At 37.8% G+C, this 23,201-nt stretch overlaps 1 protein-coding gene across 8 annotated transcripts; it reads left to right on the top strand.

Annotated features, from left to right (window-relative positions):
* The first annotated feature begins 1,360 nt into the window (after positions 1-1,360).
* On the top strand, positions 1,361-23,020 carry git2b (G protein-coupled receptor kinase interacting ArfGAP 2b). Of its 8 annotated transcripts, none has more exons than XM_046860932.1 (22): positions 1,361-1,611; positions 2,514-2,647; positions 2,930-3,042; positions 3,620-3,725; positions 3,858-3,944; positions 5,142-5,272; positions 5,733-5,827; positions 6,135-6,180; positions 6,286-6,291; positions 6,381-6,432; positions 8,087-8,159; positions 8,345-8,442; positions 9,216-9,324; positions 10,518-10,541; positions 10,757-10,899; positions 12,523-12,675; positions 15,798-16,010; positions 16,219-16,305; positions 17,390-17,472; positions 17,966-18,145; positions 20,063-20,126; positions 21,836-23,020. In XM_046860932.1, exons 1-22 carry the CDS (start codon positions 1,560-1,562, stop codon positions 22,040-22,042), a joined length of 2,256 nt encoding a protein of 751 aa, XP_046716888.1. In that variant the 5' UTR covers positions 1,361-1,559; the 3' UTR covers positions 22,043-23,020. The 8 variants fall into 8 exon arrangements, with proteins under 8 accessions (XP_046716888.1, XP_046716889.1, XP_046716890.1 ...); XM_046860939.1 differs by lacking the exon at positions 1,361-1,611 and adding an exon at positions 2,241-2,392; XM_046860933.1 differs by lacking the exon at positions 6,286-6,291 and having other exon boundaries at positions 1,362-1,611.
* Positions 23,021-23,201: the final 181 nt, after the last annotated feature.

The following is a 23,201-nucleotide window of genomic DNA, read 5'->3' as shown; positions in this document are numbered from 1 at the left end:
AGAAATAACTTCTAAGATTTACTTCCATAATATCTAATATTCTTTAACCATGTGGATGCCTTATGGGTGAATTTGTCTCAAATCAACTCTAAATAATTCTTTACATTTATAAATGCATTTTTTTTTTTAGAAGATTCCAATAGTGTTCATTAAGATTATCATTAAGAATGTATACCTATAAAATCAGTTCAATTTGTTTAAAACCTTTGTGGTCAGTGGAAAAATTTGCAATGCAGAAAGACTTATAATAGTAACAACAATAGTTAAAATGCAGAAACCTTCTATGAGCAGGTATGTCCAAACAGTAAAAAGGAAATTATGAGCCCGCAAATGGAAATGTATTTATTATTAAAAGTATGTGTAACTTCTCTGCAAAAGGAATGGTGTTAAGAAAAAAATGAGGAATTAATGGTCAATGGGAGGAACTAAGAAAAAAGCGAAAAAGAAAATCTACCGGTCTACCTGTTGATCACAAAGTAGTGTGTGTAGATTGCATGACATAAAGAAATAGATATTTATTTATGAATTTTTATAGTAGGAAGATCATTTTAAAAGTAGCTGGCATGCTTAAAAATGTGTGCACCCCTGTCTTAGACCTTTATAGGACACCATAAAAACACCACTGTATGCTTTCTGGTCTCTTTATTAGTCAAGTCACCTTTATTTATAGAGCACACTTGGTTAAAGTTCTGTACACTATTTCAAGAGGCCAGTCAAGAGCCAGGCAGCTGCGTTTACTCCTTCAGCAGTAGACAGGCTGAAGTCAGGACAGTCCTTTGTACAGAGAATGACCATACTCAATGCATGATGAACTCTGACCTTTGACTCTGACACCTTTCTCACTACATACACAAATTTTCTGCGCATTGTGTATGTGTGTATGAATTTGTGTTTGTATATGTGTCTGTATATTGTATTTGGATATTTTGTATATATGTGTATGTATATAGATTGTACATTTGAACATTTCATCATATTTGGCTGTTGGCCATTTCTGCAACAGATAATGTTTAAAAGTTTAAAATATCGAGTAACCAAAAAAGTAGTAAAAATATTCATCTCACATTGTAAAAATTTGTTACATTTCAGTTGCACACCCTGTACAGCGGCACTTGATAATCATAAAGAAGGTACATTATTTCAGCCTCTCCAGAATGTGAAATGCTGCCACATACATTATAGGGACAAACATCTGCGGACACATGCCCATAAGATTCTTAAATGCTTTCTTAAACCACATATGCCTGAAAATGTTCAGGCGTCCAAATACTTTTGTACAAATGAATTTGATTATTGATATAAAAATATGTTTGATCGATTGTCGGTAGCCCCGCCCACTTCCAGCATCACCTTACATTCCGGAAGTTGAAAAAAAAACTCAGGCTGTAGTGGAGGAGCAGAGAACAAGGGCGGAACTGTTTCTTTTGATTCCACTGGGTTTTTTAGATCGTACCGGTCGATTTTTTAGCACGTATTATCTTTTTTATTATAATAACAAGGATCAGGTCTGACGAATGTGAAAGAAGAAGAGCACTTCGAGGAGTTTTTGCAGTAAAAGGATGTCAATGAGGCCTCGCAACAGGGAAATCTGCGCTGATTGCAGCGCCCCTGGTAAGTGAGCGCTTCAGTCCGAGTTTGTCTCGGATTTAATAATAAAACATGTTATTTTGCAACCGACTACAAAATACACCGCGTTTATTTAATCATCACATGTTAGTATTTTTTATAAATTTAAACATTTTCTTTGCTCGCTCGTAGATTAGCTGGCTGGCTAAAGTAATAGCCAATGCGCTACCTGATTTATAATATTCCCGATAAACGTCAGGACAAAATGTCTTTCTGGTTATATATACATTATATTATTTTATTTATTTTTTCATACCGACGTTATTTAACGATATGTAACGGTTTTATGTGCTCAGATTGAATCCGACTTCTTTTTTCTCTTCCTACCCGTTTTTGAGAAACCCCGCCCTATTGGCTGGGATTGGCTCATTTGAGGGGCCAGCTTGGAAAAAAGATTTATGGTAGCGCTGCGATCAGGAAACTCGTAGCCAATCACAGTAAAGGAGGCGGGATTTTGTCGGAATACGGGCGTTTGTTTGGCTATGGTATATACTGTAGTCATTGTGCGTTGTAATGTTAACAATAAATAGAAGGGACAAAAGTACAAGAGCTTCTCTTTACTTCAAAATATAATCATCTAATTTATTAATAAAGCTGAACATGGAATCACAGAGAAGTGATATTATAAGACGTTAAAGTTAGTTAAATAGTTGGAAATACTTTTTGTTTAACTTTCAGATTTGTGGTCACTTGTAAATGAGATTTATGTAATTTGACCCAAGGGGACGACCCACGGGATCAGCAGATCAATTTGAAGTCAATATTTGTGAGTCTCAGACTGAATGTTGTGATCATTGTTGGATTGATACATACGACAAAAAGCTGTCGGCTCATTTCTCGCCGTTTGATTAATTTTCCCCTTTGCGAATGCTTTTCCTCCTTTTTAGAGCCTCGATGGGCCTCGATCAATAGAGGAGTGCTGATCTGTGACGAGTGCTGCAGCATACACCGAGGTCTGGGTCGTCACAGCTCGCAGGTCCGCCACCTGACTCACACTGCGTGGCCTGCCTCACAGTTACAGGTATTTATAGTTGCTTTTTCTCTCTCGGACGGCTTTTTTTGTTTTTCAAGTTTGGCACGGCACTTCCCTTTGCACGCTGCGGTCGTTATCAGGAAATGAAGCATTGTGTTGCAGTTCCTCAAATAAAAATAGAATTAAGCCATGTGGCTCGGGCTTGTGGCTGAGCTCATGCTTCATTGTGTGCTGCGTTGGTTTAAAGTTACACTTTGTGGATGTGAGATCAATAAATACGAATCTGTGTCTCGTTAAATATAATGGGCGATCTCCTGTTTTTACCTGCAGATGGTCCAGACTTTATATAACAATGGGGCGAATTCCATTTGGGAGCACAGCCTTCTTGACCCTTCCTCGATTATGAGTGGAAAACGCAAAGCCAATCCACAGGACAGAGTGCAGTAAGTGGTTCAGTTTGTTAAAATAGTAATCAATATAGTCTGTACAGAAAGTTTATACAGAGCAGGTACGTGTGATTATGGGTAATTTGATGAAAACGCTTTATATAAGGTTCAAATAATGTTACCAACCAATATTTGATTATTTTCCTTAATTTTCTATCACAAAATGTCTTTTTTTCCGTCTAAGTGTGTGTGTGTGTGTGTGTGTGCGCGCATATGCATACATTAGGGGTGTCCCCAGGAAAAGGATTTACATATTCGAATCAGATAGTTGATTGATAGTCAAATTGTGTGTGTGTGTGTGTGTGTGTGTGTGTATTTTAAAGAACTACGACATTTTTTTTGTACATTTTTAATTACATTATATATTGTGGAACGTAGTCAAAACAAATGAGTTCCTCCCATCACTTACGTTAATTACTCGTGCCCACACTAAAAACGTTTTCCAAAACCGCGTTTGAATGAACGTAAACGCCTCCGCGGCCAATCAGAATCAAGAATTCGACACTGCTGCAGTGTACGAGAATTTCAACCAACGTGCTTATTTCTTACGGACTCTCCATCTGTGTCTGTTCAGCCCCAACAAAACAGAGTTCATCAAGGCCAAGTACCAGATGTTGGCGTTTGTTCATCGAATGCCATGCCGCGAAGATGACAGCGTGACTGCGAAGGATCTGAGTAAAGTAAGTAAACCGAAATTCACTTCCTCTTATTTTCTCCCCTCACATATTTCCTCTTTTGAACACAAAGCGTTTTGAACTTTCCTAAATTTAAAACAAGGCTGATTTTTATTTTATTTTTTTTTTCTTTCGTAGCAACTTCACTCGAGCGTGCGGACCGGGAATTTGGAGACGTGTCTCAGGCTGTTGTCATTGGGAGCGCAAGCAAACTTTTTCCATCCGGTAAGTTTCCAAGTGGATTATCTTTCTTTTTTTAAAAAGAATAAAAAAAACAACATTAAAAAAACAACAACTTGCAAATCTGCAAGAAAACAGCAATAAGTATGTCAAAAAATAAAGCAAAATATGAGACTATGCAAGAAATTGTATGTAAAAAATTATAAATGTAATCATTTAATAATAAAAAAAAAATACCTTATATATTGCTGCATGATTAGATACAAAGTAGAATTTGGTCTCTAGTGATGAATTAACTTATATTATTAACTTATACATTATACATATACCATACACAGTATTGCAACAGGAACTCAATTACTCTTTACAATGGTGGTGAGCAGAAAAGCAATTGTGCACACTGTGTACCTTTGGGGTGCACAGACTTTCCTTTTCAACTGACTACTGACAAATGGAAGATTTTATTCGGGAGTATCCTGTTATTTATATATTTATTGTTTAGATGTCATGTAAAGAAGTTGCTTTATACTACAGTTTCTCAAGAAACGGAGCATTAAGAAGGAAGTCTTTCAGGATTGCATCACTAGAAGATCTTTGAGATGATCTTTCTTTTTGTGGTTTCACAATTCCTCAGCATGAACTAAAGTGAAACATGCTAGTGATGCTGCTTGCATTATTTTTATGCTGCAGCACCAGATTTTGCAGCAGCACTGCAATCTGTTCAGTCTGCCTGTTCAACCTTTATACACTTTGCATCTCTACTTCAAGTGACAAAATGAAGTGTTAAGTTTGCACGCACCACATTTTCAATCGGTCGCACGCAACAGGAGCACGGTTTCTTTTGTAGCCGCATGCACACACACAAACACACCACACGCACGCGTTATGAGACACAATAAGGTTCCAGAAAAGAGCAGAACAAAGCCACAGAATGTCAGATTGAACATAAAGGTTTCTTTTATATATATATATATATATATATATATATATATATATATATATATATATATATATATATATGTATGTATGTATGTATGTATGTATGTGTATATGTATATGTATGTGTGTATATATATATATATATATATATATATATATATATATATATATATATATATATATATATATCTATCTCTATCTCTATCTCTATCTCTATCTCTATATCTAGCCAGCTAAACTGACTACCGGTCCACACACTCTCCTGAGAGTCACTAATAATAATCACAATCTTGTCTTCTGCAGGAGAAAGGGAACACTCCATTACACGTGGCGGCTAAAGCAAGCCAGCTTCTCCAAGCCGAGCTACTCACGGTGTACGGAGCAGACCCCGGCGCTCCCGACAGCAGCGGAAACACTCCTATAGATTATGCAAGGTCAGCAATTCTCAGCTGAGTTCTGCCAATTACAAGAGACGTTGTTATTATTATTATTATTATTATTAATTCATTTAAAGCTTCAAATTTCTTAATACCGTTCTGTTATATGTAACCACACTAGGAGTAGTGGTGTACAGATGATGTCAAATATACCAGATTAAAGCTGATTCATATAAAATCGATTTGTCTGTGATTCGCAGTGGTTCGATTACATCGAGAAAGCGATTCGATTCTGAACTGATAGTGATTCTCGGTTCTAAACTGAGCTACGATGCACAAAAAACTAAGAAATAATGACTACGAGACCCCTGAGTTTGATTTGTGTTTTTGTTAATTGAGCTATTTGCACTGCATGCCAGGGTTTCAATTCAGATTATTTTCATGCTTAATGCAGGTTTCATGTTGGCCACCAATATCATCAAAATGAGCATTGATTTTTGTGGTTTTTTTGTTTTAGACAAGCAGGGCATCAGGAGCTCGCTGATAGGTTGGTGGAGATCCAGTATGAACTGACTGACAGATTAGCCTTCTACCTGTGTGGAAGAAAACCAGGTAACTGCTCCTGGATTTACTGGATGCGAAAACTAGAAACATCTTGCACTGTTTTGCTGCTTACTCAAATCAAGTCAAATCATTTCTATCTTTTACTTTAGCACACTGAAGTTCCGTCTCATTTTCCTCTGTACATGTGCCCAACCTCTAAAACTAAATCTCAGCCTGTATGAGGGTCATGGGAGAACACAGTGTCAATAACTTTGTACTGTTGTAACTGATTTGAAGTGTAGTGATTGGTACATTGAATGATGTGTCCATTGAGAAACTGAAATGTACTAGCGCATGTTGTATTTTTGTTTTTTAGATCATAAAAACGGCCAGCATTTCATAATTCCTCAGATAGCAGACAGGTAAGACCGTTTTATAACAATGTGATGGTTGTAATGTAAAAAACCCAAACAAAGGTATTTAGTGTAACTTTGGATTTTTCTTCTTGCTCACTTTAAACGGATAAGGAACGTGTAAGTATAAAACGTGGAGATCATTAGCTTTTGGGGTTTTTGGTGACATTTGTATTCTAGAAGTCTTTTTTTTGTCTGTTTCAATGCAGCACTCTGGATTTAACCGAATTGGCGAAAGCTGCTAAAAAGAAACTTCAATCAGTAAGTTGCATTTTCATTTAAGTTGCTTTTAACTGCAATATTTAAGAAACTCGTATACCTCCTTTAAGATACAGTGTGGACCAAAAGTATTAGGACACCTGACTTTGTCAGCTGTAGATGGAAGTCTGTTAACTTGGATGCACACAATTTTATAGGATTTTTCACTGAAGTAGAATAAAATTTTTCAATCACTTAAACTAGGAGAAACCTGTTCTAGCATGACAATGCCCCTGTGCAGAAGCCAGCTCCATGGAGATATGTAGGCGGTGGTAGCAAAGTGGTTAAAGCATCTGGATTGGAGGGTCATTAGTTCAAATCCCAGCACCACCAAACTACCACTGTTGGGTCCTTGAGCAAGACCCTTAACCCTCAACTACTCAGGATCTGCCATAGAGCTCCAATCTCAACCGTATTAAACATCTTTGGGATGAATTGGAACACTGTCTGCCTCACCCTACCTACATCACCTTTACTTACACTCTTGTGGTTGAATGAGCACAAATCTCCACAAGCACAATTCAAAATCTACTGAAATATCTTCCCAGAAGAGTGAAGGTTATTACAGCAGCAAATGTGGAATGGGATGTGCAAAAAGCACATACGAATAGTTCCACAACTTTTGTCCATATGGTGTGCTTCCTCACACCTTATCTATATCAGCTTGAGAGGATACGAAATATTGTTTTTAATGTGATTTTCATTTAATATTTTGCTACTGTAGCGTTCTGATCTCTGGACTTATGAAACTGATAAGTAATGAAGATCATTTTGGTTCATAAATAGCATCTAATTGTTTGCTGCAGTCCATGGTTTTAATAACGTAATTTTTATAAAATACTAGCTGTGAGAGTTAATTTTGTATTTAGGTTTTTTTTTTATTTTTAGTTTTGATGTTGCATAAAGATATAATAAATGGACATGATGATAACTGTAAAAACAAGCTCCAAAAATCATTATTAAGTCGAGCTGTTTTGACATTTATTACAGCTGCTCAGTCGTATGAATGAGATGCTCTGAAATCGCTCTTCATTTGCTTTTCTGTTCATAATCGCAATTCAGTTTCACTTGGAAACGTACATTTTTTTTTTTTACATTTCAGCTAAGGAAAATGTTTTGTTCATTGATAGTGTGGTTTTTCTTAATGATAATGAAAACGTTGGTATGTGAATAATAATTTGTTTATACAGGAAGTGTCCTGAAGCAGTCATTACAAACAAACAAACGCTTTAACACCAATAATCAAATACAATTTTAGTTTTTTATTTATTTATTTATTGTGTTCAATGCTTTTTTTTTTTCCCCCCACGTCTTTGTGAGTATTTCGACCTCATTTTTTTAATGGTGCAAGTAATTTTTAATATAGAAAACTGATTGTATTGTAATACAGTTGTTGTATGTCATAGCCTGCACCCACATTACTGTTTTAACCTACAGTATGAGCTGAAAGGGAAACAGGAAGGATTTGGTTTGTAATAGTTTGGATGTGGATATCTAATAAAAATTATGGAGAATAAAAAAAAAAGCTATGAACATTTAATGTTAATGTTTGTAGTAACCCACTGTGTTAATGAAAAACTACGATAAAAGTATTCAATACGGTGCAATTACTATGAACCACACTAATTGATTGATTGGTTGTTGTTGTTTTTTTTAGCTCAGCAATCATCAGTTTGAAGAGCTTGCCATGGATGTTTACGATGAGGTGGACCGAAGGGAAACTGACGCAGGTTGGCTTGAACTCTTTATCGATTCTTTGTCAAATCTGTGTTTTTACAGCTTTCATACACAGTTGTGAACTTTCACATTGCCACGTGTGTAAGCAGTATTGTGTGTTGTGAAATTCCAGTTCCACCAAACCTTCTTGATCTTCTTAAAGATGATTTGAAAAAGTCTTCTTGATTTCTGATTACAGTGTGGCTAACAACTCAGAACCACAGCACTCTGGTGACTGAAACCACAGTCGTTCCTTTTCTCCCAGTCAACCCTGAATACTCCTCTACCAGGAACCAGGTAAACCAGTAGACCTGTTTTCACCTGCACTTTTGTAAAGCGATTTTTTACAAAAAAAAAAAACGTTTTAATTTTATTGAATGTATAAATTTTTTTTTATATAATTGAAAGCCGAGTTTGTAGCATTTAAAAATCAAAAGAACATTTTTAGTTTAATGGTAGTTTGTCTTGCAGACAGCAGAGGGCTCTAGATATTACAAACTGGTCCATTTAATACCATTGGTAGTACATATGGTTCTGAAATGTCATTTTTTATCTTATAGCCATAATTGTAGCCTATAGTAGTTTATTAGAAATCGTATTTACTCTTATTTGTCATTAAATAATTTGTAGTTTGTTGCACCTGGGCATAGGGTTTGTTTTTGAGATCACCCATCTCTGTATATGATTAAAAAATAATTAAATACCATGTCCACTTTTCAATAATCATTTAGCTTCTTTTAATATTGGTGAACTTCCACAAAACAAGTTAAGCCAAAAAAAAATAACTCTGTGGTCTTGTTGCCATGAACCCAAAAGAGTGTAGTCTTTATTCGTGACACTTTTTTGTGTTACTGGTGGTTACAAAGACACTTCTATTAATGTAAAAACAAGCAACTATTTAACAAAAAGTTCTTGGATTTTTGGATTCGCCAAACTGCTGTCTTCAACCGCATTGTATTCTAAATAGTGTTGATCTGAAACAGTTCATGTTTCTTATTATTTCCTATAATTTCTTATTATTTGACCGTACTGGAATGTACCATCATACATCTTTAATGTTTGTAATGCAGGGACGGCAGAAGCTGGCGAGGTTCAACGCTCACGAGTTCGCTACACTTGTGATAGACATTTTAACCGACGCAAAGCGCCGCCAGCAAGGGAATTCCCCAGATGTCAAGGGTGAGAGGAAGTACTTTATTTTACTGTTAAAGCAAGACAATAAGTCAGGCTCTTTGGTGATGCCCATATTTTCCTCTTTTTTTTTTCTTTTATATTGTCTTTACAAATATTCTATCATTAAAATCAAATCTAGAGCGGGAACGTTTCCTCGGGTAATTCGATTACAAAAAATGCATCAAGGCAAATTATTTGCTCCGTTTTGCAAATTAATTGCTTCGTTTAGTTCATTTAAATACACAAGGAGCACTGTGTTCCCCAACGGACCATTAAAACTGACGCACCACCCGCTAAACTCTGGAGCGCCTAAAACGTTTTCCTCGCGAATTTTACTTTATTTCTTGCAATTCCAACTTTATTTGTCGCAATTCTGATATTGTTTCTCTCAATTCCGACTTTTTTTTTTAGCCAATCAGGCAGCGTCACCCCCTCTGTAGTGCCAGAAAGGTTTACACATTGAAAATGAAATGGGCTTCAATCAATAGAATCGCATGGTGCCAAACTAAACCTCCGATCCCTGGAGTGAACTCTGACTAACAATCAGCTCTGGAGGAGACGGATGAAGCGGAAGAGCTTCGTTTATACACCAACAGCTTCAAACTTCAGGCCGACAACGTGGTTACCCGTGGATGCACACGAAATGTTGGATGATTACGAGAAATGTAGTCGGAATTGCGAGAAATAAAGTCATAATTGCGAGAAATAAAGTCGCAACCGCAAGAAATAAACTTGGGAATTGCAGGGAAACATGTGATGTGGCGGAAAAAGGCTTTCATACACCACAGATGACACTGCAGAATGAAAAATGGAGGAACGTGGAGCGAACAGCGAGGGACGAGGAGAAGATTCGGGCCAAAGACAACAGAACACAACACCAAAGTTTTCCAAGTTTGGAATAATTTCGAACTAAAACAAAAAAAAAAAACGCAGTACAGTGCATTTACCATTTTTAAAGTCATTTAGAATGGATTTAAAAAATATTTTGAATGTTATTTTTATTAAAAAAAAATTTTATGTATATATTTGTATTTGCATTTTGATGTAATATTGCAGTTAAATGCATTCGCTGGGATTAATTTTTTTTACAGATATTCTTGTCTGCAATTTCAGCAATAAAAGTGTTGCTTTTTCTTAAAAAGAAAACAAATTACCTGTTCATTTTAAGAGACTCGTCTTATTTTCTCTTGTTTGTTTAGTTTTGCTCTTTAATAAAAGAAAAGGTACTTCTTATCAAATTATTTGATTAATCCAGAGAATAATCAGCAGAATACTCGATTACTAAAAAAATCAATAGCTGCAGCCCTGATTAAAAAAACACTAACAAACGCTGATTTCACTTCTAATTTATTAACTTGTTTTTACTCATGTATGGAGCAGACAGATGGCATAAAGATCACTCAATTATTCATACCCTTTTCTTTATTCCTTCTCTCAGATAACGTAGAACTGATTCTGAAAGATATAGGCAGCCGCCTCGGGAGTGAGAGCCAAGAGCCAGAACAGCCTGATTATGACAGCGTGGCATCTGACGAAGATGCGGAACGAGAGCCAGGCTCTGGGAAAGATGAGAGGACCAAGGTTTGTTTTTTCCTATAAATATTTGTGCGAGTCTAATCCACATAGGCTGCCTGGCTTGGCTTTGCGTGATCGTATGGTCTAAATGATCCCGTTGATCCTCCTGCTGTTCTGTGGAGTTACCGTGTGCCATCCTTCTCTCAGCATTTCTCCTAAAGGGCTGATCTGCTGCTATATTATCTCCAGTTTTTTTAGCTGAACCCTTTAAAGGGATTAAACCACTGCAAAAATATCAAGAGCTGATTTTTGCCAGAAGATTTTGAAAGATTTTAAACAGCATGTGATGCACCTGTTTAAAGCATAGGCATGCTCTCGTTGAACTTAGCTTGTTGTGCTATTTTCTTGCTAAATTCAAAAACGAACTGGTTGTTTATTTTAACGCCACCTAGGGTTGATTGATAAATTTACTTTTACCCAAATTTACTTTTTAAATTTGGTATTTGTGAATTAAACTTCATTTTTGATGCAATGTTGCGTGGGTAGTGAGTTCATAGCGGAGGTCCGAAGGTGATATATCCATAACTTACACAAGTGACTACAGTCTAGGTTTAGGCCTCACAGTGTGACGGATGTGTGCATGGGGAATGTATGTGGTACCCTGAAAGTGCCAGGAATGATGCATGAACAGTCAGAGATCGCATAATATTTGACATTTTGTGATAATTTGATGTAATACAGACAAGTCTAAACCAGTGTAACTTCAGGGTGGACCAAGGCCAAACTTGCAAACAAAATAAAATTAAAAACTAATAAAATTAATTACCCACCAAAAGAATGACAATAGCCCCCCTCGATCTATCGATCTATATATATATACATATAGAGAGAGGGAGAGGGAGATTGAAATAAATGAAAAGTACTGTGCTGTATATATCATCCCATGCTGGCTTGAAATTCCTTTGAGTCTGCTGATGTCCCTGGTTGTGGTTCTTCAGTACAAGAACTAGCTGTACTACTTGTACCCTCTGCTTTATATCCTTCACCCTTAGACGTATGATGATGTTGTCCAAGTGAATATTTTTCTTACCAGAGTCCTCGATCCACAGCGACAAAGCAGCTTTCATCTTCACAATATTTTCATTTTGTACTTTTGTAAAAATTCTTTGCCTAAAGCTGGCTGACACGGTACTCTTAATTTCTTCTTCTTTCTTAAAAATATAACATACAGTGCTCATTCACCCTGTAATAGTGGTCAACAGCAGCAAAACTTTAAACAAGAAGTTCAATCTTGCAGAGTCATTGTTTCCCCTTCTGACGCTTAGTCTCGTTACCAGAAGCTGTTGATGGTGTACGTTTTGGGCCCATTTTACTCTATAGTACAGATACTTTATACATTCCCTACAGTAATACAGTAAAGTTTCACCAAACGACACTTCATATACGCAATAGTCAGCCATGTGCAATTACATGTCTGCATGCTAGCAATTCACACTGTTTTAGCTGAATATCTGTTAGGGCTGAGCTGCATATACTTCTATTGATAAATACTTAAAATAAATGATGGCCTGCAGTAATTTCTTATTATTGTTATAGGTTTTTTGTTTTTGCACAGAAAATGAATTGAACACCGCTAGAATGATAAGTAGGCATTCTTTAATCTGTCCATATCTCTCTTTCTGCCACCAGAGCTCAGAGTCCTCCGACCTGTCCGACAGCCCCATCACCATGCAGGAGTTCATGGAGGTGAAGAACGCCTTGAATGCATCCGAGGCTAAGATCCAGCAGCTGCTGAAGGTCAACTGCCACCTGAGCGACGAGCTGAGGCACATGCAGAGCAAGGTGCGTGACCCTGAGCAGCTCCACACCCTGATCAAGCTTCACCTGCATATGGGAGCTCTGCTAGCTGCATGCTTAGCCGCCGCGCTTATCTGATCTGCTCGCTCCGGGCCGCTGCTAAGCATTTTTGATGAGGAGGCAGATAGTGTGACCTCACACAGTGTCTCGTTTTACAGCTTTGACTCTCTGGCCTATGGGTGTTACCTTGCACACAGAGCAGGGGTTTAGAGTAACATAAGTGAAGGGGAAGTCCGTAGTTATTATATTTAAATAGTTTTTCTTTATTCTAGAAATATAGTGTGCAGCTATTGCTGAGAACATTTTGACTGAAAAGAAGTCACTCAGTTTTGTCTAATGACCATACATAATTATTTCTCAGTTTGTTTAGCAGAACTCAACCACAAAATACAAAAAAAAGTTTCCAGTGTGACCTCCCCTTACACATGAGCAATAGCAGGAACCTGTTTTTTATAAGTGGAGTTGAACCTTAATGAAATGTTATTGCTAACACCTGTATGCATGACAATATGACTGCTGTGAAAAAGCTCTATTACACCAAGTTTGTGCAAGACATGCTTGAGCATCACATGATACATGTTGCCTAAGTTTAATTCATTGGAGGTTTGCTTACAAGACCAACTTTCAATAATATCATTCTGTTCAAAATGCAGAAGATCATAGAATTCGATACGATTCATAAAATGATATCAGTGAGGCCACTCACAGAGGAAAATCAGCAAACTAACTGGACATTCAAGATCTGGTATTCAAGCTGTTTTGAGGAAAAGACAAAGAAAACCAGAAGAAAGCTTTCAAAATCTGATTCTCAGAATTACTTCTTATGAGAGACAGGAAAGAAGTCCAGCCAGGACCTGGCTCAGCATCTGGCAGCTTCATCAGGATGCCAAGTTGACTCTTCGATAGTGCAAAGAAGGTTGATCAGGAATGGTCTTGGTGAAAGGGTAGCAGCCATGATATCATTTTTAAGGAAGTGGAACAGGATGAAAAGCCTAAGATATGATAAAGCTCATAAAGATTAGAATAAAAAATCAGTGGAAAAGAGTATTAATGTGTGATTTAATCCAAGTTTTAAATTTTTAGGTCTAATTGTGAGAAGAGTTGGACAGAGATGAAAGAATGACAGCATGTGGTCTTCAGTGAAACATGGTGGAGGGTTTGTCCTGGTCTGAGGCTGCATTTTCTGCCAGTGGTGTTGGTGATATTGTGCGAATTGATAGGAATTAATCATGATCAATTCCATTCCTTCTGGAAACCAGGATAACAGCATGATAACCACTCCAAGCACACTGCTAATGATTTTGAAATGAATTAAGGAAGTGCTGAAAGAAACCCGGTCAAATATACCGGAAGAGTACTTCAGAGATCATTATGACAGTCTCCCCAAAAGAGTTCAAGATATGCTTAGTGCAAAGGGAGGTCAATCTAAATATTGACTTTTGCCTCAGGAATCCATCTTGTTTTGAAAATTGTTTCCTGTATTCTATTGTATCTTAATAAAGAGACCAAAAATAAATATGGACGTCATTATAACCGTACCATTTAATGGAAAAGAAAATAGGATAATTTTGAATTTGATGGCGTCAACACGCCCCCAAAAAAGTTGGAACAGGGCCATGTTTACCAGTGTAGCATCCCCACACTTTTCACAGCAATCTGTATACATCTGGGAACTGAGTAGACCAGTTGCTGGAGTTTTGGAAGTGGAATCTTGTCTGATATCTGATACAGGATTGTAGCTGCTCAGCAGTCCTGGGTGTTCTTTGGTGCATCTTTCATGATGCAGCAAATGTTTACAGTTTGGGAAAGGTCGAATCTGCAGGCAGGCCAGTTCAGCACCCAGACTCTTCTACAAAGCCATGCTGTTATAACAGATGCAGTATGCGATTTAGCATAGTCTTTCTGAAATATGCAAGGCCGTCCCCGTAAAAAGACGTCGTCTGGATGGGAGCTGTATTTCAGCACTGCTGGTGCCTTTTCAGATTTCATAGTCACTAATGCACCCTAATACCATCAGTGACGCAGGCTTTTGAACAGAGCGCTGGTAACAACCTGGATATTCCCTCTTATCTTTAGTCAAGAGGGTGCGGCATTCTCTTAATCTTTGGATATTATGTTTTGTAGATTATGGCACATTCTACATTTTTTCAATTCTAAGAATCGTTCCACGAATTTGTCAACCTCTGCCCATCTTTACTTCTGAAAGACTTCGCCTCTTTTAGATGCATTTTTATTTTTTTTTAATAACCATGTTACTGACCTGTTGCCTAATAACCTAATTAGCTCCAAAATGTATCTCCAGCAGTTTATTTTTATTAACACTTACTTCCTCAGACTTTGTTTGCCCCTGTCTCAACTTATTTGTATTATTATATATAATTTTTTATTTTTTTAAGATGTGTCGCAGTCAACAAATTCAAAATTTCCTCATTTGTTTCCTTAACTTTTTTCCATAAACATTTGATATTTATGTTTTACTGTAAAATAAAATTAAATATGGGCACCATATGTACAAGATTGTGGATGATTCCGTTGTGCTTTTTGAATATCCCATTTCACATTAAGTCCCTGTTTGGTGTTATATTAACCTCCACTCTTCTGGGAAGATGTTCCACTAGATTTTGTAGTGTGCTTGTAAAGATTTGTTCTCATTCAACCACAAGAGTGTTAGTATTGTTGATGAAGGTGAGGTGGGGCGGCCTGGGGTGTAGTCAGCATTCCAGTTCATTCCAAAGGTTATCAATAGGGTTTAGGTCAGAGTTTTATAGCAGGCCACTCAAGATCTTCAACCCATGTAACCCATATATTGGCTTTGTGAACAGGGGAATTGTCATGCTGGACCAATTTTGGGTCTTTTAGTTCAGATGAGGGGAAAATTATCCTGTATTTTGGGATCCTTCACTGTGTGTACATAGTGAGCATGTTAATAAAACACAAGGGTGTGGAACCATTTTGGGGGGTGTTTTTACGTTTTTTTTTTTTTTATGTTTGATTTATAATGTAATTTTTGTAATTTGTCATATCATTTCAGCCTTAAAAAATCTCAGAACCGAACCTTAAGATTATAGGCACAAACATCTCCACGTGTGTGTTTGCTTCATCTCCAGCTGAGCTCCCTGCAGAACGAGAACAGCAATCTGAAATGGCAGGGCGCCAACAGCCTGGCGCACCCGCAGGAGCCGCAGCGACGCGCCCCGCCCCGCGGAGGCAGAGCCATGTCCATGTACGAGACGGGCTCAGGCATGAAGCACTACCATGCCAGAGCAGACGGTACACATCCCGAACCTGGCAGTCTCACCCTCCAGCCCCTACCTCCTGGTGTAAGTGCAGTGAACGGAGAACAGGCCATGCTCGATTTTTGTGGCTTTGAGTGTGATGTAAATGTAAATCACAGCATTCAGTTCATGATCATGTTCTGTTCATGTGATTTGTCCCATTGACCCAGGCCATGTTTTGAATTCATATCAGCTCGCTAATTTCAGTTACAATATTTATGGATATAGCCAACTTGATCTGAACCCTTTCCAGATTGGGAAGGGTCCCTCCATGGGTGCCTCCTCCCTCCCCACCTTCCCTTCCACCCTGTCCTGGGCGTGGGACGAGCGAGCCCCAAGGGTGAAGTACTCGCTCCTCTACTGCCTGGCTTCCTTTCTTCGTTTTTCTTCTCCTTCTTTAGCCCACCTCCACCTCCTGCTCCACTCCACTCCCGGCTTTGCACATCTGCATGCATCCCATCTGTGTACACACACGCACCACTGTTTCAGTTCACAGTGATCTCTTTATCAGAGACGCAGGGTTTGCAATAGACTGCTTCTTTGTGCTTGCTGCATTTACGACCACGACAAAGGCATGTTGGCTAAAAAGCTCTGCTTACTGATGTGTCTAGATTTGTCTACTACCAACAACTGTTTTGTTTTTTGTTTTTTATTTTTTATTATTAAGCATTTTTTCATGCTACAAAGAAAAGGAAATTAGGTCTATTTTATTGTAAATTATGGTCTGCTTAATCCTCAAACAGGTGCCAAAGGTTATGACTAGGGTTACAAATGTATGCAGATATTTTTTATCAGTAATGGGTATGGTGAAGAACTCCTAGGGATGGTGAGGATGTTATGCATTAGTTATGTCTGCAACTGTATTTGGAAAAATATTTCATGGTATCATTTGTAGTTAACTGAATTTTTTAATTTGCCTGTAATGCATTTTGCTCCCCACAAAAAAAAAAACACGTTTTATTCTTTTATAGTCACTGATAAAATGCTGATGTGGAACATTATGAAATAAGTCCTGTTTTCACTTGCATTATAGCAGCTATAAACACTCAGTAGCATTAAATGACAGTTTACCAAGAAACTGCAGAGGAAACAAAGGGTTCATTAGTTTTGGATTGTGTGGAGCATCCACCATAGAGTTCCTGTGAATAGGATGTTACTATAGAAATGATAATTCATCAATAAACTTTGCTTGTAGTCATAACTTTTTACTGTGTGAAACAGTTTTTTGTAGTGGACTCGAGACGTTTGCTCTGTCTGTATGATAATGATTTGTTGTACTAGGTCTAATAACGCAAGCATGCTGCTAACACGGCTGCGTCTCTTGCAAGCCCTGTAGCGATTCTCTGAACATGAAAAATTAATGATGCAAAGCAGGTTTGGGGTTGAAAGCTAGAGCTCTCATCAGGTTTCCTCTTTCACAACAGGGCTCCAGGGTGGAGGGAAAAAGCAGCACCTCTGAGAGCGACTACGATAACACACCCAACCATGCCGAGTTGGACAACTCCAGGTACGGCTTCTCATTGTGCAACTATATGTTACTAATGCGTCTTTATCCCGTAATTTATTTTCTACAGTCCACTATATTCATATAATCCCTGTTTTTTGATTTGTTAACCTCTTGGGAAGATCCATTCAAGCAAGCCAGGATTTATAATAGTGTTATTAAAATTATTATATAATTAATAATAAAATATTCGATAATATAATCTAAAAGAAAATAAACGTCTGAGTAGGTCAGGAACTGCAGGATGGCAGTGCCACTCGCAAAAATGTTTCTACACTCATGTACATTTTAATGCTCCATGTTTAAAATTGTATTCTAACAATCTGTACATGTGATAGTCGTGAGTTTATCGTTTCAAAAAGAGAAAAAATCAACAGCTAAATGGCAGGCCGGCACAATTGAGACGTTATTGCTGTGTTAGAGTATGTATGATTGAAGAACAATACAAAAGTGAGTTTTGTATTGTTACAAATAACGATGTTGTTACTTGTTTCAGGCCAAGCGTTCCCAGAAGTGGTGGCCGGCTCGGCGAGGGAGCCATCCCTGAATCGGGCGACTTTGAGTGCGAGACGGATTCGGCTTTGCCTTCCACTGAGGACGTCATCAGCAAAACGGAACAGATCACCAAGAACATCCAGGAGTTACTGCGTGCTGCACAGGAGAACAAACAAGAGAGGTAATTGTGTTTGTTTATTTATATATATATATATATATATATATATATATATATATATATATATATATATATATATATATACTGTATGAACAGAAGTTATTGGGACACCTGGCCATGAGATTCGTCACTTCTGCATTTGCAAAGGTCCTGCAATGATGTAGGGTGAGGAGGCCTGAGGTGCAGTCAGTGCTCCAATTCATCCCAAAGGTGTTCAGTAGGGTTGAGGTCAGAGCGCTACATGAGGCCACTCAAAACCTTTTACTCCAACCCATATAAACCATATCTTCATGAAGCTGGCTTTGTGCACAAGGTCAGTGTCATGCTGAGACAGGTTTGGGTCTCCTAGTTCAAGTGAGGGGGGAAAATGTAAAGCCACCACATCCACAGACATGTGTGCCAATTTTGGCTGGAAAAGTCATGTGTACCAATACTTTTGTTCATATAGTGTTTATATGTTCACACACGGAATCGGAATTTCTTTTGCTGAAGTCATCACTATTATTTAGAGTATGAAATAAAAAAATAAAAATAATACTGAGAGGAGACAGTTGGATGATTTTGGAAATTCTTTCTTTCTCAGTGTTACTATAATCCTGTATTTTCACTTTGTCTGTGTGTATGTATATGTATGTATGTGTGTCTCGGGTGGTTCCCCCCCAGCCCGGGTTGTTTCAGTGGTCTGCTCCCTTGTGCCGAGCTGCAGGTGGACTCGTCCTGGTACTGTTTGCTCGCAGGCCACAGTGGCTTCTTTGTCTGGGTGCTGAGTGGTGCGAGTGTGTTAAACACATCTGCATAGCATGATAATAACGATCAGTTCCTTGCACTGAGGCGACACCCAGCATGTTTTGCAAATACGACGTTTTACTTTATGCAGTGGTTAAAATATCAACTAAGGCTTTTTTTTTTTTTTTATAATTTGTTCAAAGTCCAGATTTGTCTTTGGAGAAATATTCAGCACATCCAGTAGCGAGACTTCGATTCCCACCTTCAACGCTACTATACTTTCTAATTCCTGTTTGTCCAACTGTGTGAGGCAGAAACACCAAAGGAGAGGATTTTCAGTATGCGGCTTTGTAGTTGTTACAGTAAAACAATATCTCGATGGTGTGATACAGAGTTGCTGTTACACCCTGGGGTTGAATACTTTGCAATAACAGAGCATCCCAGGTGTTGTACTCGTCTAAGACCACAAGACTTTGCTAACACTACTCATTTTCTATTCATAAATACAAAAATATTATAGTTTTTCGGATTTAATGTTGTCAAACATCCATGAAACATCATTGCTTGTGTTATAGTGGATGTAAACATTTATTTATTTTCTCATGTAAAGTGGCAATTAAATTGATTTGTACCAAAGCACTGGTACTGGACATTCCTTCCCAAAAAAACTCAATGAATTGGTTTTACAAATAAAACAAAGGCATCCCCATATCAAAAAATAATTTTTGGTTTATGTTTCTTTTCTTGAACCGTATATTATAGATGTCTGTGTAAGTTGTTGCTGTGGAAACAAAAACTTAACACATTATTAAAACCAGCTTCAGCAACCCTCTCAGATCAATCAGACTAGAGTATTCTACAGAGCAGGGGGTAAAATGTGTGGAATAAACCTACTGAATGTGCACATTTCGGGCTGTTTGTTGGGTGTTTTGGATTGTTGTGCCGATTTGCCATATAAATACTACTCTTATAGAGCATACAGCTGAAATCCGAGCCGAGTTTAAACATGTATATTGCTGATCTGTCTAACTGCTTATTAAGTACTAGACTTTAGTAGCAAGTGCATCACTTACAGTCTCTAAATCTATGATTTTTGAATGCTGTTTTTTTCCCCCCTGCATCGTGCGCTGTGTGCTCGTGACACGTTCATCCGACAACCAAGCGACTTTTTTTTTTCTTTTTCTCTTTGTCCAGCTTTGTCCCATGTTCTGAAAGAATTCATCTAGCTGTGACTGAAATGGCCACCCTGTTTCCCAAGGTAAGGCTGCAAGAGCTTTGATTTGGCATCTTTCTGAAGAGAATAATCAATGAACCAAGGCTGCAACTAATAATTATTTTGATAATCTATTAATCGGACAACCCCCCCATTAATTGGATAAAAAAAATGATTTTACTAGATGTATTGCTTAATTATAACTATATAAAACCCTAATTCTATTTATGTATAACAGTGTAGTTTTAGAAAATGCAAAAGCCACGTATTGAGTTTAACTATCTTTCATTTGACATTACAAAGCTTATAGTGGCTGTTTGTTGAGGACGGCATGGGGGATTTCTCCTTGAACAAATTCACTCATGCTGGGTCGTTTCTGTCTGTAAAAAACAACACTGAAAAAAGCATTTGAGTATTCAAGGTGAAGCAATTTGTGTTAATAAATAAAAAAAAAAATATTATTTTATAATTGCAGATGGCAAATTGCAGATGGCATAAAAGTGTTTTCACAATTTTTGTTTGGGAGGAAAAAAAGATTTTGTTCAGTTGTGAAAATATAAGCATCTAGAACAGTGGTTCTTAACCTGGGTTCGATCGAACCCTAGGGGTTCGGTGAGTCAGTCTCAGGGGTTCGGCGGAGGTCAAGACACACACCCGACTCATGATTCGTGATGACGCGCCGTTTAAGAAGGGTTCGGTGGATGCGCATATGAAACTGGTGGGGGTCAGTACCTCCAACAAGGTTAAGAACCACTGATCTAGAATATATAATTAATTACATTTTGTATAATAATTAAATGATATATGCATACATTAAATATACAAACAATGAAAACAAGCTTTTAAACGTAGCCGTTTAACAGATAAGTTACTGTTGTAGTAGTAAATGCTATAAAAATAAAATGGAACAAAGAAACGCAGCAAGATAACAGTCTTGATTAAAAAAAAAAAAAAAGACCAAATATGCATTGGTGTACAAATGCATAAGCATTCGTTGAAAACCATAACGGTGACAAAAAATTTACTCGTTCGCACCGTTTTAATTGAATCATCACTACATCGTCAGCGAGCTGATTGCGCAGCCTGATGCTCGCGAGTCACGACAGAACAGATCCAGTGCGACTTTCCCAAAGTTAGCAAACAGTTTACACAAAAGCACTTTATTAAACTACACCATGTTTACATGATGAGTATTATACAGATTCTGCTTACCATGCTGATGTTTCGTCTTCATCCCTGACACCAGTGTGTTTACTTTTCACGTGCTTTGCATCACTGTGGTACTTTCATCCCACAGGAGCTTCGCTTTGCATAACACGCAGGTCACGGTGTTCTTTGTTGCGTTTAATATAAAATGCTCTCATGACTTGGGACGCACACTTTTTCCTGCTGCTGGTTGACCTGTACTCTGCGTCACTTCGCAAGCGGCTGCATTATCTTGCCGTCAATCTAACCTGCAACTTGAGCAGTCCAACTAATAGATAACGTCATTCGTTGACGACAAATTCCATTATCGCTTATTATCAATTAGTTGTCGCAGCCTTGATCTGATTATTCAGATCATTCTTTTTTTTTTCCTTGTGTGATTCAATTGTAAACATTTTGTCGTATCTCCCATTTTTCTCATGTTATTTATTCATTTAAAGAAACCTTTGGTCGTGCTAATATCGGTTATTACGAGACCTCCATGATACCTAAACTGCATGAAATTCATTCAAAGCGTTCCATGGATTTGACTTCCTGTCTCTTTCCAGCGACCGAGTTCGGAGATGGTGCGCGGCTCCCTGCGGTTGCTGACCTCCAGCGCCAGCCGACTGCAGGGCGAGTGTCAGCGTGCAGCGCCAGCCGACTCCTGCCCCACCGATTCCCAACTGGTCACACAGCAGCTAATCCAATGCGCCTATGACATAGCTAAGGCCGCCAAGCAACTCGTCACCGTCACCACCAAAGAGAGCAATTGAAAAAAATAAAACAAAAAAAGCCGCTCGCTTTTTTTAAACCGTCCTTTTCATTTCAATGCGGATGCTGCCACCCAGTCATCACTGTTATTTGTATTTTTTTGTATTTTATTTTCCAGCATCAGTATTACGGAAAAATATTTGTATGTTCTATTTTTTATTTAAAGTAATTTGGTTCTTTTGTCCGGAAACCAAAATTTTAAGTTATATCCTTGCCATGGTAATTAGTCTATAGCATTTCTAGCTGGGGTCCGTGCCGCTGTTCTCTGGTAACACGTCAAATGGTTGTGCGACAGTGAAGTCTCTCTGTGGTAATAAAGCTCAGCCATGATTTGTGAATATTTAGTCCTTCCTGTGTGAAAGAAAACCCACTTCAACCCTCATCCTGTGACTTAACAAATGTACAGTATCAGAAATATACAATGTCTTTACATGTAATGCGGAAGTCTATAAGCTGTAATACCTCATATATAGATATACATATATATAAATAGTTGACTGTGCCGGACCTCCTGTTACCATGTTCCAGAGATCCCAGGACTTTTTTAAACCCCTCAAACTCTGTTTATTTCTGCTTTCTATTCTGCTCTGTTCAAGTACTCTTTGTGTTTTGTTTATTGGATAATGCTTCACTGGTTGTTTTCGCTTTGTTCGCTTTTTTTTTTTTTTTTGGTAATTGTGCTTTGTGCAATTATGAATGGAGATTCATCCAAAGGATGTGTGTGTTCAGTTGCCTTGTCTTTCAAAATCCATCAGCAGTTGCGCTTGTGATTTCTTTCTGTGGTGCTAATAGTGTCCTCATACTCTTCAGTATATTGTATAATATATATATATATAAATGCTGCTACGCTGTCTCGTACATATGCAACTAAATAAGGCGGTGTTGGCTCAGTCTCATCTGCATACAGGGATAACAAGTACCATGATGGTTTAGCTTCTGTGAAAACCTTGCCATTGAATAAATAAACCAGAATTTATTAAGTGCATTTTCCATGTGTTCTTTTGTGTGCTCGCATTTGTAGAGATAGCTGACAGGAGTGGTGATGTGTGTGATAAAACCTGAATTGTGTGTATATATTATCCAGTATGTATGTGTGTGTGTGTGTGTGTATATATATATATATATATATATATAATTTTTTTTTTTTCCTTTTTTGTGATT

Source organism: Silurus meridionalis, chromosome 11 (genome assembly GCF_014805685.1).
Source record: "Silurus meridionalis isolate SWU-2019-XX chromosome 11, ASM1480568v1, whole genome shotgun sequence".
NCBI classification, from domain to species: domain Eukaryota; kingdom Metazoa; phylum Chordata; class Actinopteri; order Siluriformes; family Siluridae; genus Silurus; species Silurus meridionalis.
The sequence above is the reverse complement of the archived record's forward strand: the minus strand, read 5'-3'. Positions and strand labels throughout refer to the sequence as shown.